Source organism: Mirounga angustirostris, unplaced genomic scaffold (assembly GCF_029215605.1).
Source record: "Mirounga angustirostris isolate CCGP_5_RB_7025 unplaced genomic scaffold, mMirAng1.0.hap1 SCAF_13, whole genome shotgun sequence".
In the NCBI taxonomy this organism is placed as follows: Eukaryota; Metazoa; Chordata; class Mammalia; order Carnivora; family Phocidae; genus Mirounga; species Mirounga angustirostris.
The window spans coordinates 27197601-27213922 of record NW_026991721.1 but is presented as its reverse complement, the minus strand read 5'-3'; the positions used below and the strand labels follow the sequence as shown (position 1 = coordinate 27213922).

The 16322-nt window shown below is 34.8% G+C and overlaps 1 protein-coding gene across 3 annotated transcripts in view; it reads left to right on the top strand.

Moving 5' to 3' along the window:
- Positions 1-16322, top strand: part of ELP4 (elongator acetyltransferase complex subunit 4) — a 247613-nt gene that overhangs the window by 177872 nt on the left and 53419 nt on the right. Inside the window, exon 10 of one of the 3 annotated variants that reach the window (XM_054512003.2) lies at positions 11559-11632. The exons of the other annotated variants lie outside the window; for them this stretch is intronic. Coding sequence (XP_054367978.1) covers positions 11559-11621 — 63 coding nt within the window. The 3' untranslated portion in view covers positions 11622-11632. The remainder of the gene's footprint in view (positions 1-11558; positions 11633-16322) is intronic. 3 annotated transcript variants of the gene reach the window in all.

Genomic DNA, 16322 nt, shown 5'->3' with positions numbered 1-16322 from the left:
CTTAGTCCTACATCTTGATGGCCAGGTTAGGTTTTTTTGTTTGTTTGTTTGTTTTGTTTTTTAGATTTATTTATTTGATGGGGGAGGGGCAGAGGGAGAGGATGAGAGAATCTCAAGCAGACTCCCCATTGAGCGCAGAGCCCAAAACATGGTAACCTGAGCTGAAATCAAGAGTTGGACATTTAACCAACTAAGACACCCAGGTGCCCCCCAGGTCAATTATTTGTTTTCCTGTGCTTTCAGTTTACTAATTTAATAGCTACATAAATTTAAGGGTTTTGTAGATTCTGAATATGTACATTTTTAATCTATTCTAAATGGATCCTTGATAATTCTTATTATACATATCTTTACTTTTTATATATTATGCCCTTAGATTGACTATCAACTGTTAATACAGTAGGGAACAAGTAATATTTTGATGAATTATATTTGTCTGTCCTTCTAAATCTACTTTATTTGGTAAATAAAATTATAATTGTATTTCCCAAGTAAACTTTTTAGTCTCCTATAATTGCATAACAGGTACCTGGGGTTATAATATACATGTTAAGACAGAAGTGCTTTGAACACTAACATTCTGAGATTTTATTTAAATAATTAGGCTTGAATTAAAAATATATATAGGAGAAGAGAGAAATGGCAGTTTATTGTTTACTGTATACAGAATTTCAGTTTGGGATGATGAGAAAGTTCTGGAGATAGACAGTAGTACAACTGTGAGAATATACTTAATGACACTGAAATATACATTGAAAAATGGTTAAATGATAAATTTTATGTTATGTATATTTTATCACTATATATATTTAAAATCTCATTCATAGTTTTTCATCTGTAGGTGTTTCTTCCTTGTCATGGACATTTGCTAGCATTTAGCCCTTAACCATAACATACACTATTTATTCATTTAATATATCTTACATTTTTATATTGTGTTAGGTGTACATCTGTATGTAAAACATTAATGAAAGGTATTTTTAAATTGACTCCACCGTATTTTTAGCTATGTGATCTTACGTAAGGTACTCGACCCCCTCCAAATTTCAGTTTTCTTATGTATAAAATAAGGATAATAACACCTATTCAAAAGGTTGTTACAAGGAGTAGTTAATATACAAATTTTTATTGGGAAAATGAATGTTATTCATGTAAAGCACTTAGCACACAGTGAAATGCATAGAAAGCACTCAAGAAATTTTATCTGTAAGCACTTTTTATTAAACATTGCAGGGGCACCTGGCTGGCTCAGTCAGGGGAGTGTGCACGACTCTTGATCTCAGGGTAGTGAGTTCGAGCCCCACATTGGATGTAGAGATTACTAAAAAAAAATAATAATAGTAAACTTAAAAAAAAATGGCAGATATTTTTGCATCTGTTGCTTGCAATTCTTGTTTGTCTTTGGGGCTGCATGTATGGGTTACATCTTAGTCACTGCCTGCAGTCTCTTTGTTTACTTGACTTGCTAAACATGACATACACAAAGGATCCTCTGACCCTGTGTTTGGTCTCTTAGGGCCCCTTCAGCGTCCAGGCATTGCATCAGTGGCTTAGTCAACAAGCCTGCTAAATGAGGGGAACAGAGAACGCAGACAGGCATGCAACATGCTGGTATTTCTGTGAAGCAACTCTCATTGCCCAGCTATCCCCAGAGAGCTTGAAACAGCTCTAACACCTTTCAGATTTAGGTAGCCTCTTTATTCATTTATCTTGTGGGACTTAATTTTAAACAATTACTGTTGATCAAAAAGGCTAACCAGTGTTTTTCAAAATATGAATATACTATTTGTAACATAATTTGTAGACTTAAAACCTGCTTCATTTATGAGAGGATTTGAGACCGAGATCTAATTGCTATTATTCTCACATTACTGAAATGCAAAATAACTAGATAAAAACGAACCTCAGAAGTTTGTCTCCTCAATCCCTTTTCTCTAGGCACCTTGTCCCTTGTCTGTGGGTATCCAGCTGTCCTAGAGCGAGCCTGTGGTTTCTCTGGTAGCAGACTGTACCACTACTTCACGTCATATTTTTTAAGGAAACCAAAGTATTTTCAAACTGAAAAAGAAGTATTAGGACAGTTGTTTTTTTCTTTTAGTTAATATGCCTTCTCTGAAAACAATTCTCAAATTGAAACTGAGAGCCAAGAACATGGAGGGGAGTGGAAATAACATGAAAGAGCTAAATATGTCAGCTTTCATGTATTTGCCCCAAAACTTAAAATTTAAAAATATCATATGCACTCACATATTCTGTACTCTAACTTCAGCTAGAGCACACTTCTGAAATCTGATAGGAACAATATTGTAAAGTTTAATTATATTTTTATGGCCTATATGCCATCTGTGCATTTGTTCTGCTTACAATATTAATAGAGTGTTCAAAAAAATAATAAATTTAGTTTGCAGTGCAATCATCTTATCATAAATGCATCAAAGGAAATTATCTCTTATCATTTTGGATTCTGTTCTTGTATGGTGGATTTTTGTATTTGTTTGAAACCAGAAAAACTTCTCAGCTACTAAAAACCATGTGTGGTTGATCCAAACAGAAGACACAAAACTCGTGTTTTTGTTACTTGAAACAAATTCTAATTTAGGTGAAAGAAAACACTATAATTATTTAATATACAGTAGTATATGACTTAAAGATTATTTACTGATATCTAACAATTAAGACTTTTGAAGTCACCATGTGAATGTACCTATATTTAATTGCTTTATTGTTAGGAACTTTATATTGAAGCAAACAGATAGATTTAAGAACTATTACTGTACTAACTTGAAACATGCAGGTGCAAAATCTTTCTACTTCACATTTTAATAATTCTCCAAAAAATATTACAAAGGTTAAAATTTCTCTGCAGCTAGAGTCTAGTTATTGTGTATCTTAATAAATGATAATGATGGTTATGTCTTATTTTTAAAATTCTTTGAATGAAAAAAAACAAGCCACCATTATCACAACATCTATTAATTTCTCTAGAGGCAAGAAATGTGTATTAAATTAATTTTTGTGATGCTTAAACATCGCAAATGTTTGACATTCTGCATGTTAAATTTTCAGAATGATGTATTTTATACATAACACTACATAATATTTAACACCACATATAAGTTCATATATGAAATATATAATTCCATATATATATAACCATATGAAGTAAATCTTACAATTCATGTTAGTAGGAATGCTCTCTAATATCCTTGATATTCAACTAAAGATATCAACTTGTCATTGACTTTATTTTACCAGGTATAGTCTATTGAAAAAATTTTTTAGAGTTGCTTGGGTGGCTTAGTTGGTTAAGCATCTGGCTCTTGATTCCGGCTCAGGTCGTGATCTCAGGGTCATGAGATCAAGCCCCACATTGGGCTCTATGCTCAGCTGGTAGTCTGTTTGAGATTCTCTCCCTCCCTCCATTTCCCTCCACCCCTCCCCCTGCTCATACGCTCTCTCTCTCTCTCTCTCTAAGATAAATAAATAAATCTTCCAAAAAATAAAAATAAATTATTATTATCTTTTTTTTTTTTTTTTTACTAAGTAAACTACCCCCAACATGGGCTTGAACTCGTGACCTTGAGATCAAGAGTCACATTCTCTACTGACTGAGCCAGCCAGGCGTCCCATATTGAAAATAAATTTTTACATACAACAAATAGTGAATCATCTTTGTGTGTTGTAAGTGTGGAAGATGTAATAGATTCACATATCAGAACCACTCTTTACCTATTCTATAACAATATGTTATTTTATAATGTCTTCTGTGACTCACATATGTTCATATAATAATATAAGGGTAAGAATTGATCAATTCTACTTTAAGAATTTATGCTTTCTTTTTTCTTTAAATTATACAAGTAATACTTGACTAATTCTATACTAATTTCTTATTGCTGCTGTACCAAATTAGCACAAATTTAGTGGCTTAAAATAACCCAAACTTATTCTGTTATAGTTCTGGAGATCAGAAGTCCCAAATCAGTCTCACTGGACTAAAATCAAGGTGTCAATAAGGCTAGTTCCTTCTGAAGGCTCTCAGAGAGAATTCATTTCTTGCCTTTTCCAGTTCTAGAGGCTGCCAGCATTCCTTAGCTTATGGCCGCATTACCCCAACCTCTGCTTCCATCATCACGTCACCTTTCCTCTGACTTTGACCCTCCTGCCTTTCTCTTATAAGGGTTCTCGTGATTACATTGGTCTTAGAACAATCTCCCCATCTCAGCATCCTTAACTTAATCACATCTGAAAAGTCCCTTTTGCCATGCATCACATCTTCCCAGTTTCCAGGGCTTAAATGCGTAGACATCTTTGGGGGCATACACGGGTGTTATACAGCCTACCACACATCTTTTTATTTTTAATTCCTTACAATAGTATTGTTCTCTTCTGCCACAAGGCCTCTGTACTAGCTCTTGAGTCCTCCTGAAATACCTTTTACATTTTCCCCTACCTACATAATTCTTCCTACAGCCCCCAAAGTAATTTATCCCACACAGGGAAACCTTTTACAACCTCTCTGACTAAAATTTCTTCTCTCGTATACCCTCAAACTACCGTGTACTTCTTCATAGCACTTATCAGTTTACTGTTTTTATGTTTACTGGTGTGATTCTTGGATTTACATTTTTACTCCAATATACTTTATAAACTGTAAGGACAGGTGCCATGAGTTTATCATTGTTTTTTTTCCCCCTACCTTTCCATTCCCATTGCCTATTCAATAAATATTTGTGAAAGGAGTGACTTATATTTGCACATTTCATGTGAGGTTTATTCCTAAATTTTTTCTGAGGCTTTTTCTCCTAGCAGTTGTGAATGGGATCCTTTTTCTGTTTCATTACATTTTTGTATTAATGTTAAATGTTGATCTTATATCCAGCCACTTTACTGAACCATCTCATTAACGCTATAGTTTCTCAGTTTAGTCTCTTGAATTTTGCAGGTAAATGATCATGTGGTCTACAAATGATCGTTGTCTCTCTCTTTCTGATAATTATATATTTTATTTCCTTTTGTTGTCTAATTGCAATGTTCAGGACTTGCAGTATAATGTTAAATATATTGGTGAAATTGTCCATCAGCTTTTGTTCCTAATATCAATGTGATTTATTGTTTTGTGTTACCATTTAAAAATTTTTGCTTTACATATTTGTAGGTCTCGTTTTTCAGTTAAAAGATGTTTCCTTCTATTTTCTAGTTTATGAAGAGTTTTTATTTTTATTATTTTTTTTATTTAGTATTTCTTCTGCTTCTTATTCTTCTTCAGTCTTTTAACATAATAGTAAATTCCCATTTTTATATCCAGATTGCTTCCTCCTTGCCATTTTCTTTCTTCTCTTCTTTTGTAATGCCTGTTAAACAGATGAAGTTTCTGGATCTAGTGTCCATAACTTTTCTCTAATATTACCTTTTCTCTAATAACTTATTTTCTTTCCTTTTTGACTTATATTCTGGGAGAATCCCTTTAGTCTGTCTTCCAGCTCACTAATTCCTCAGTTATGTTCATTCTGTTCATCAACTGAACTTTTCTTTTTGACAATCATATTCTTATTTTCTATGTTTTCAAATTAGTTCCTCTCTTAACTTCCTGTCTTACCCATTTGAGGATATTAATTCTGTTGTAAAGTGTTCTTCTGTATGCTTTATAAACTATTTCGTATGGTCTAAGTTCTTTTTGTTGAGTAGCCATGAGTACTTAAGTGTTTAAATGTTGAGTGATTCTTAGTTAGGCTCTTTGTATTTGAGATGGATATGGATCATGTATGGGTTTTGTTCTTGTTTTTACAGTTTCCTATTTTAATCTGTCTCTAGCATAACAGAGGATGAATAGGATGTGCTCCCAGGTTGAGAATGCCAGTAGTTGTCTTCTGGGAGTAGGCTTCCTTGTGCCTTGGGGAATTCAGTAAGGGTCACTGTCTGAGTTCTTGAATTATATTTTTATAAAGAATTTCTATCTGTAATACAGATTAGTAAAACTATAACTCCATGTTTTGTTCCTACATTTTCTTTGTTTTTATTAATCTGTTTGTTTTCTGATTTTCCCTTATTCATCTTATAAAGTTTCTTGACTACTTCCTTTTCCATTTGTTAAGCTTACTGTTATCCTCTAGGCAGTTTCTTTCTTTGTTCTTGAAACGCAACAAAGCCATTAAAGAGTTCTATCTTATCTCAGATGTTTTCTTTTATAAACCTATAGAATGTAATTCTGATGTTTAAATTTAGATTTTAAAATTTTAGCAGCATGTTATTCATGGCATTATTTGAAAGCCAGTTTTTTGTTAACTACAAGTATATTGCCCACATTTCAGATTATCAATGAAAGATTTCAAGTTTTTATTGACAATTCACATTATTTACTTAACTAAGGACTTTTTCATTTAAATATTATATAAGGTATCTAAAATAGTCAAACTCATAGAAGCAGAGAATAGGATGGTGGTTGCCTGGGGCAGAGGGGAGGGGGAAATGGGGTATTGTTGTTCAGTGGGCATAAAATTCATGTTATGCAATATGAGTAAGTTCTAGAAATCTGCTCTACAACATAGTGCCTATAGTTAACAATACTGTATTGTATACTTTAAAATATAAAAGAGTGGCGCGTGGGTGGCTCAGTCAGTTAAGCGTCTGACTCTTGGTTTTAGCTCAGGTCATGATCTCATGGGTTGTAAGATCGAGCCCCGTGTCGGGCTCCACACTCAGCAGGAAGTCTGCTTGAAAATTCTCTCCCTCTGCCCCTACCTCCCTTAAATAAATAAATAAATAAATCTTTAAAAATAATAATAAAATAATATATAAAAGAGGATAGATCTCATATTAAATGTTCTTATCAAAAAAAGACAAAAACTCCACTACAAAGAAACACAAGGAAACTTTTTAAAGTGATAGATATATTTAATGCTTTGATTGTGACGATGTTATAAAGGGTGTACATCTAGATGTAAACATTAAATGAGTGCAATTTTTTGTATATCAGTTATACCTCAATAAAGCTAAAGAAATAAAACATTCATTTACTGTAATCTTACCAGATCTAGAAGAGAAGTTACCAGTTAGTTCCAGGAAAGGTGAGCGCCAACAAATTTATAAGCTGGTGCTTTTTTAAGCTTTAGTACTAGTACATCAGTACAAATGCCTTAAGAAATTATGCTTTTTTTCCCAGCAGTGAGAAAGAAGATTTAAGCAATAGAGTTACAGAAGCTAGTTCACTTCTAGCTTCTTCCTAAGAAAACCACAGTAAAATTGGTGAAGCTCATTATGCATCAGATACACTCCTTTCATTTAAGCTGCGCCTCAGGTCTCCACTTGTTAAGTGTAACTAATCGAGTAAGTGTGCACAAGGAAAGGTGTTATTGTTAGTGTAACTAATCGGGTAAGTGTGCAAGGAAAGGTGTTGTTGGCATTCATAGTTTTGTTTAAAATAAAAATGTAACATTTCCCCATTTTTATTCTACATATGAAATTAAAATATAGACTTTCTTTGGCAGCCTATCCTTTTGGTCTTTAAAATACTTGAAACCTAACTCCAACTCTGTGAAAGGGGAGTCCTTAGTTAATTGATTTTATTAAATTGTTTACTGTGTAATAACTCTCTGATCTGTACATCTTATCATTGACTGTTTTCAGTATTTGAGTCAAAACCATTTGAGTGAAACAATATAAGCTCAAAATAGGCAATTGCTAATGTGGGGCTCACACAAAACCAAATACCCTGGGTAGGAAAACTTCATGCATGCAACAACTTGGTGCCAGTTGGAAACAAGATGATGAGAAGCCATGGTAGAAACTAGATTTGAAATACCTTTACCCAGAATTTTCAGACCAAGCGTCTCTGTTTCCAAGAAAAGTCTTTGGAAGCCAATTAAGTTCATGCAGGAACAGGGAAGCTGCCTCCAGGGAAGTGTAATGACTACTGAAAGAGCCAAGTCAGTGTTAAGTACCTGATATGTGCAAAGGACTGATACTAAAAGCCACTAAATATGATCCCTGTCTCCAAGAAGGAGTTTATCAGGGTGGTTAATAAACTGCACTTTGGTGTTTGCAGACACCATGGATTTTAGTTCCAGCTCTGCCACTTAATAATTGTCCAACTTGAAGCAAGTATCTCAGTCTAATTCTAAGCCTCCTTTTCCTCATCTTGAGTAAAATGAGATAATAATAATAATACCTACCTAGTTTCCCCCCCTCTGATTACTTTATTTTATTTTATTTTATTATGTCATGTTAATCACCATACATTACATCATTAGTTTTTGATGTAGTGTTCCATGATAGTTTTAAGGATTAAATGATAAAATACATGTGAATTGCCCAGAACAATTACTGGTACATCTTAAACACTCAATTTATATTAGCCACAAAAATGTGTCCTTGTTACTGCAGTCTTGTTTGAGAAACAAGATTTATACACAGGATAAGTCAAATTAATAGTACATTATTAGTTATCACTGTGTATTGCAAATACTATAGGAAATAAGCCTTCTCTGATCACACTATATAAATAATGTACATGTGCACATTCCCTCAGCAAGCTGTTTGTTGCCTTCCTTGTGCTATTCACAATCTTCAATCTTTTTTACTAGCTTCTTACCTTACTACATGGTAAGCCCTTTTAATGCAAGGGCCATGCTTCTCTTATTAATTTCTTGTACCCCCAGCACCCTAATACAGAGTAGACACTCAATAAATATTTATTGAATGTGCAAATTAGAAGGGAATTATTGTTGGCCAGCATTATTAACAAAGCAGCATCGTGGAGAAGATGAGATTTGAAAGGGATCTTGAAAAAGGAACAGGATTTGGTTGGACAGAAAGAGGCAGAAAGGGGTTGGGGTTGAAGAAAAAGTGCTATGTTAATAGGCATGAAATAACTAAAACACAGTAAGTACACACAATGAATAAGAATTTTTCACACCTCTTCATTTTACAGATGAGAAAAATAAGACCCAGATAGTGACAGTATCAGGGTGAGAATCCATGCTTGTGGTATGCCATGTCACTAACAGCTTACAGTATAATGGAGGAGACTAGAACCCATGACCTTAGGCTCTCAGTTCCATGAAGGAAGAATTAGAGAGGTAATGACAAGCCAGAAGTCTGCTTAGCAAACGTGTGCTATCCAAGCCCAAAGCAATAAGGAAAACAAGAGACAGAAAAGAGGAATCATATATTATGTTTTATCATGCTCTTTTAGGTTGGATGTGAATATTTATAGTTACAGTAAACACAGAGGCAGGTGGAGAACTGGTGAAGGGTAGATATAACACTTTGGTATACTGTAACTCAGAGTCCATGATACCACACTGGAACCATACATCAATGTAAAAAGCAAAATGTGCTTTATTTTTAGATACTCTTTATGAAAAAGCAGACAGGTTCCATAGAACCTAGGGATGATCAAAAACTTACCTGGGATACTTTTGAAAATGAAGGCTCTGTGTATACTCTGTGGCATTAGGTAGCCTCATAACAAATCATACGCAGAAAAGCCATAGACAAATCAACCTTTCAGAAGTGGGCTGACGGTTTCTGACAGCAGTATAAAGCCGTCTTTCAGAGCCAGTAATTCAGTCAGGCCCATCTGAATCATTTCCTCTATAAATTGTCTTTAGTGGGATACAAGAAAAAGCACTAGTGAACTAATTATTATCCCTTCTTTGTCATCAGAGTGGCCTAGGTCAAAAAAACGCCACCTTAAAATTAATTTCATAATGTTTTATCTACCTGAGATTATTGTTATTTTCTTAAAATACAGCACATTTGTGTGTGATCTGGGTTTTTTTTTTATATGTATGGATCCAGAAAATCAGTGTAATAGTAAAAATAAATTTATACCTCAGAATTATTTTAGAGTCTGTGATTTATTAAATCAAATATTTTGACCAGGTTAACTATATTATTCATTTGTAATAGACCAGTAGATATAGCTTTAGTCTTTTAATTATTTTTCTTTCCCTTCACTTGAATAAAAAATTATATTACATAATGAATTAAATCATAAACCTGCGTATTCAAAATTGGTCCATACTACAACTTTGTATTAATGATGCAGCTGATGAAAATAAGTATCAATAACCTAAAGATGCATGGTGCTAGGGACAAAGGTGGCATTTTACATTTTTATTAACACTTGTAATTTTCTCCTGCTTGATTTCTTTTAGGCCAAGCCCAATTTCTTCTAAACCATGGGTCAGTGAGCTCATGCTGATTCTCATATGAATGATGGGCTTGATTTTGCAAAGATATCACCAACTACCAATACCCAAGTCTAGCTACCATCATTATAAACAACCTAGAATAGAACAGTATGAATTTGAATGCATTATTTTCTTTCATTTCACTAACTATAGCAATCCTGGACACCATCAGAATTGTGTATATTTGTGAAGCATTACATTTTTAAATGTTATTAATGTGATAGTAACAAAATAGCATAAAACAAGCAAAATATTACCATGTTATACATATTTGTTATCTGTCCTTATTAAACATTACAGAAAAAAAAAGAATATACTTTAATTTAAATGATCTTAATAAGGTAAAGTTTTGTATTAAATCCTCTCTTACAACCAAATGTAAGTTTAAGAACAACAGGGTTTCACCAGAATATGATGCATATCTGCTTTAGTAGCTTTTCCACATTCTCCCAAATGAAAACAATATTATATTAATAAATCATAAGAGGCTTCTATTAGCTTGATAAATAAGTATGTTTAAAATACAAGTTAGAAAGGGATTTGTTTAAACACGTTAAGTCCTTATCATACTATTCTAGTGATGTCAAATATAATTTTCATTTTTAAAAGATTTTGGTTAGAAATTTAATCTTTGAAAATATTAATAACAGCTTACAGCAGGTAAGCTATAAAATAACACTGGATGCTGTCTATTTAGTTTCTGGTTGAAAAAGCACAGCAGTACTTTAGTTCATTACCTTTGAAAAAAACAGTAACAAGATAATACAGCTGCCTCTGATTAAGATGTAAATTCTTTCTAATTAGAATGTAAATTCTTACATTTAAATGAAGACATCAATTGTCAGGATGCCATATGATATCTTATTCCACCTTGCCTGAATGAAGCCCTCACTGCTCATCTATGGCACTAAAATAGTTTTGCAATCCCTTTGTTCTCTGATTCTTGTAATATTCTCTCTTCATGTTCCCTTTTCACATTGCTTTTGTTTGTTTTCCCCCTTGCATCTGATATTGTTGTGCCTTGGGATTTTGCAGAAATTTGGAATGAAAATTGAGTTCAGTCAGTGCCAGTATTTGCTTGTGCCTCAATTACTTCTGCTGAATTTTCCTCAATGCAAATCAGGCAGGTTGCATAAAGTGGTGCATGTATTTGAAATAATTAATTTTCCGTAAAATGATGGATCAAGTCCAATCAACCTTCATGAAATCTAAATAATAGAATAGAGAATTAGAAATTAATTAACATTTTGTGTTGTTAATACTTTATAGTATAAACTAGCAATAGTAAGTTTTACTGTTGATTCTAACTTTTTCTTTATTAAGTGTTGATGAAAACCTTCTGCCTCAATCATTTCTTTCCAGAAATATGCTAACAAGGAATCCTGTATCAGTAACACTGAAGCAGAGGTTTCAAAGATTATATAAACAATTAACAAGTGAGTTGACTTGTTCGTGCTTTTCTTTACCAAGCAATAGTGAAGTTTTATCTTGAATAATGTACACCAGCTTATAGAAATCTGCTGTTATATTGGATAATGCCATTAGCCTCTGGGCATAGTATCATACCTTTCTTTTATATCATGTTTCTTCAGCCAAAAGAGGTATAGCTTTAGAGGCAAACCAGTCCAACCAACCTTAGAGTGCTAGGGAAGGAGAAACCTACAAATTGAATGCTTTAGTGATACAAGGGTGTCTCCTTAGCTTTTTTTTTTTTTTTTTTTTGACTTTTTATTATAGATAGCTTCAAACATATACAACATAGAGACAAATATAATAAATCTTATGTACCCATCAACCATCATCAATCATCAAGGAGCTAACAGGGAAATAAAACATACAAGCCTGAAGTAATCATGAATAACATGCAAATAATAGAGAATAATGCACAATAGAAGCTAAAATACAGTTAGAAAACATTAGTGCTATAGATGCTTGGAAAACATTAGTCTGTGTTGAACAGTCAGAGAACATTCCAGGTAGAGTAGAGATGCCATAAGAAGAGATTTAGGGATGAGCAAAGTGGAGTGCCTGGATGGCTCAGATGGTTAAGCGTCTGCCCTCGGCTCAGGTCATGATCTCAGGGTCCTGGGGTAGTACCCTGCATCTGGCTCCCTGCCCATCAGGGAGTCTGCTTCTCCCTCTCCCTCTACTCCTCCCCACCCCCACTCGTGCTCTCTCTCTCATAAATAAATAAAATCTTAAAAAAAAAAAAAAGGAAAAGAAAATACATTTAAAAAAGGAATGAGCAAAGTCTGTGATAGTATAGAAAAGACTGGCATGATTTAAGCAGAAGTTTCATGTTTGTAAAAGTGGTTAAGTTTGGTAACAGGGGATTTGAGAGCCGGGCAATACATTTTAATACAAATTAGCGGGGTGCTTGGGTGGCTCAGTCGTTAAGCGTCTGCCTGAGCCGAAGGTCCTGGGATCAAGCCCCGCATCAGGCTCCCTGCTCCGTGGGAAGGCTGCTTATCTCTCTCCCACTCCCCCTGCTTGTGTTCCCTCTCTCACTGTGTCTCTCTCTCTGTTAAATAAATAAAATCTTTTAAAAAAAAAAAATACAAATTAGCCAAAGACGTAATTTAGGCTTTGGAGTGATATTATCAAAAATACCTTCTCTTTGGGCGCCTGGGTGGCTCAGTTGGTTAAGCGACTGCCTTCGGCTCAGGTCATGATCCTGGAGTCCCAGGATCGAGTCCCGCATTGGGCTCCCTGCTCGGCAGGGAGTCTGCTTCTCCCTCTGACCCTCCTCCCTCTCATGCTCTCTGTCTCTCATTCTCTCTCTCTCAAATAAAAATAAATAAAATCTTTAAAAAAAAAAAATACCTTCTCTTTGCCCAAACAAAAATCTCTCCTATTATAATTAAAATCCTTTCGTTATTTTTCTCTTATCATGTTCACAAGTAGAAAGACATTTCTAGTTACTAAAGAATGGATTGCAAAGAAAAAAATGTCTCTAATCCAGCTAATTAAAATAAATGTTATTAATGAATCTGTAATAAGTTTTACTATATTGCATTTTACTTGACTTCTGTACCCAATACAATCAAGAGAAATGTCACTGTTATTATTCATATAGTCCCTTGAAAGTTGTTTAATTTTTTTTTTAAGATTTTATTTATTTATTTGACAGAGACACAGCAAGAGAGGGAACACAAGCAGAGGGAGTGGGAGAGGGAGAAGCAGGCTTCCCGCAGGAGCAGGGAGCCCGATGCGGGGCTCGATCCCAGGACCCTGGGATCATGAACTGAGCCGAAGGCAGCCTCTTAACCGACTGAGCCACCCAGGTGCCCCAAAAGTTGTTTAAAACCACGATATATAGGGGCACCTGGCTGGCTCATTTAGTAGAGCATGCAACTCGCCGTCTTGGTGGTCATGAGTAGAGGTTACTTTAAAAAAAAAAAAATGACATATTTGTTTTTGCACATTTCTAAATTCGTGGTATTATTTACGTACGGTATTAGTTTCCCATTGCTACTGTAACAAATTATCACAAATTTAGCAGCTTAAACAATATAAATTTACTGTCTTACAGTTCTGGAGCCCAGATATCCAGAATGAGTCTTACAGGACTAAAATCAAGGAGTCAGCAGAGCTGAGTTCCTTCTGGAGATTCTAGGGGAGAATCTATTTCCTTGCCTTTTCCAGATCCTAGAGGCTGCCTGCATTCCTTGGCTCATGACCCCATTTCTCCATCCTCAAAGCTAGCTGGGTCAGGCTGAATCCTTCTTACACTGCCATCTCTCTGGTTCTCTCTCTGCCACTGTTTTGTTTTGTTTTTTTTTTAATTTTATTATGTTATGTTAATCACCATACATTACATCATTAGTTTTTTATGTAGTGTTCCATGATTCACTGTTTGCGTATAACACCCAGTGCTCCATGCAGTACGTGCCCTCTTTAATACCCATCACCAGGCTAACCCATCCCCCCACCCCCTCCCCTCTAGAACCCTCAGTTTGTTTCTCAGAGTCCATAGTCTCTCATGGTTCGTCTCCCCCTCCAATTTCCCCCCCTTCATTTTTCCCTCTCTCTGCCACTTTTAAGGACCCTTATGATTACTTTGGGCCCACTGAAATAAATCTGGAGAATCTCCCTATTTTATGATCAACTGATGAGCAACCTTAATTCCATCTGTAACCTTCATTCCCCTTTGCTGTGTAAAGTAACATATGACAGGTTCCAGGGATTAGGATGTGGGCATCTTTGAGGGGCCATTCTGCCTTTCATACATTTCTTTCGTATTTGCTCACAGGAACCACTTTGATAGACCATAGAGCCAGAACTACTTCATTGGCTCAAAAAGGAATTCTTTCTCTGATTTAAAATAAACTAATATTTATCATTTTAGCTGATTTTGAGGAAAAGAAAAAAGAGAAATTAGACTAAGTACTACAAATTTCAACAAGCACACAACCAAAGATTAGCATTTTTACAAAATCGTATGCTAAAACCAATCCTTGTAGACATGACCAAAAAATTGTGTTTCGAGGAAGGGAGTAAGAAACTAGCTTTTTTTTTTTTTCTTTTGAGTACCTACTACGTGGCAGACACTATAATATATATTTTACAGATATTACTACCTTTTAATCTTTAAACACTCCTATAATTAAGTATATTTTCCTCCTTTTAATGATCAGCAAGCTGAAGCCGGATCACTTTAGGTATTCCCAAAAGATACAGTTAACGGGAGATCCCAAAATTTTCATACTACATACACCATGCTAAATTCTGTGAAATCTGAATTGTATCTATCAGTCAAGAAATGTTTTTTCAGAGGACCAAGGTGTTCAAAGTGTTATGGAATCAACTAGCAAATATGAAACATAATCCCTGCCTTTAAGGAATTTATAATCCAGTTGGAGAAATAAGGCAAACCATAGGGAAGTAGTGTAACATCATGCTTTAAGCAAAGATTAAAATAGCCTTGATTTAGAATCCTTGTTCTTCTACTACTTAATCTTTTACTATATTTGAGCCTAGCTTTCCTTTCCTGCCTCAGAAGGTTGTTACAGAGATTAAGTATACATGAAACCACTTAGGCCAGGTTCTGGTATATAGCAAGTACTCAGTAAATAGTAGCTGCAATTATTGTAATAAAATTCTAATAGTACAAGGACTGAGTTAATGATTACCCAGTCAGGGGATATAGGAGTTCAGTGGAAGAAAGGCTAATTATAAGATGAGTGATTTCATGTTAAACTTGCAGGTATATACAAGGATTTCTTCTATTTATGAATGTGGTTAAGTGCTCTAGCTCTGGAAAAGAATACCCGGTTTCAAATTCCATCTCTTTACAAATTGCCTGTTCCTCAGGTTCCTCATTTGTATAATAGGGATCAATATACTACCTACATCACGGGGCTAAATGAGAGGATTAAATGAATATGCAAAATGCTCAGATCAGTATCTGGCCCATAGTAAGTGCCACATAAGTGTTATTATCAGTATCAAGGGTACACCCTGTATAGCCCATCCTCAGTGATCCATTGTGGGTGACAGCAACAGTAAAGAACACATGGAGTCTCAGTTTTATGGGAATAGCCATAAGTGATTTGCACAGCTGGACAGCATCACTGGTAGGATGGACATTGGATGAGGATATAACATACGCCTACAATGTTCTTAGCAGTATGCTTTAGGCAATACAAAATGGCAAACACTCTTTATTTCTACCAACCTCCCTGGCTAGACAAGAAGACAAAACTGATGGTGGATGAAAGAGAGACTAATTAAGTTCTAAAATGAGGGTGAACTGACTTCTAAGTACAGTAAATCAGAGAAAGAAGAAGTCATTATGGATCATATCACCTTACTAAAGAAAGTAGGACTTAAACTAGACCTGGAATAATGGGTGGGATTTTATTGACTGGTGAGAAGATGATAGACAATTCTGAACATAAAAAACTGCCCCCAGCCTGAAGTATCATGCATCCTTTGTTCTAACCTTTCTCCCCAACATGTTAAATAAACAGTAACAAAGAAAGGAGAGAGCAAATGAGGAGACCGCAAATGCCGTAAGCCCATGGAATCATAAATAAATGTGTTTTATATTGAAGGAATTTAAGAACAAGGAATTCATGGATAGAATTTAGGTGTTCCAGAAACTTGGATGGAAGAGAACCTACA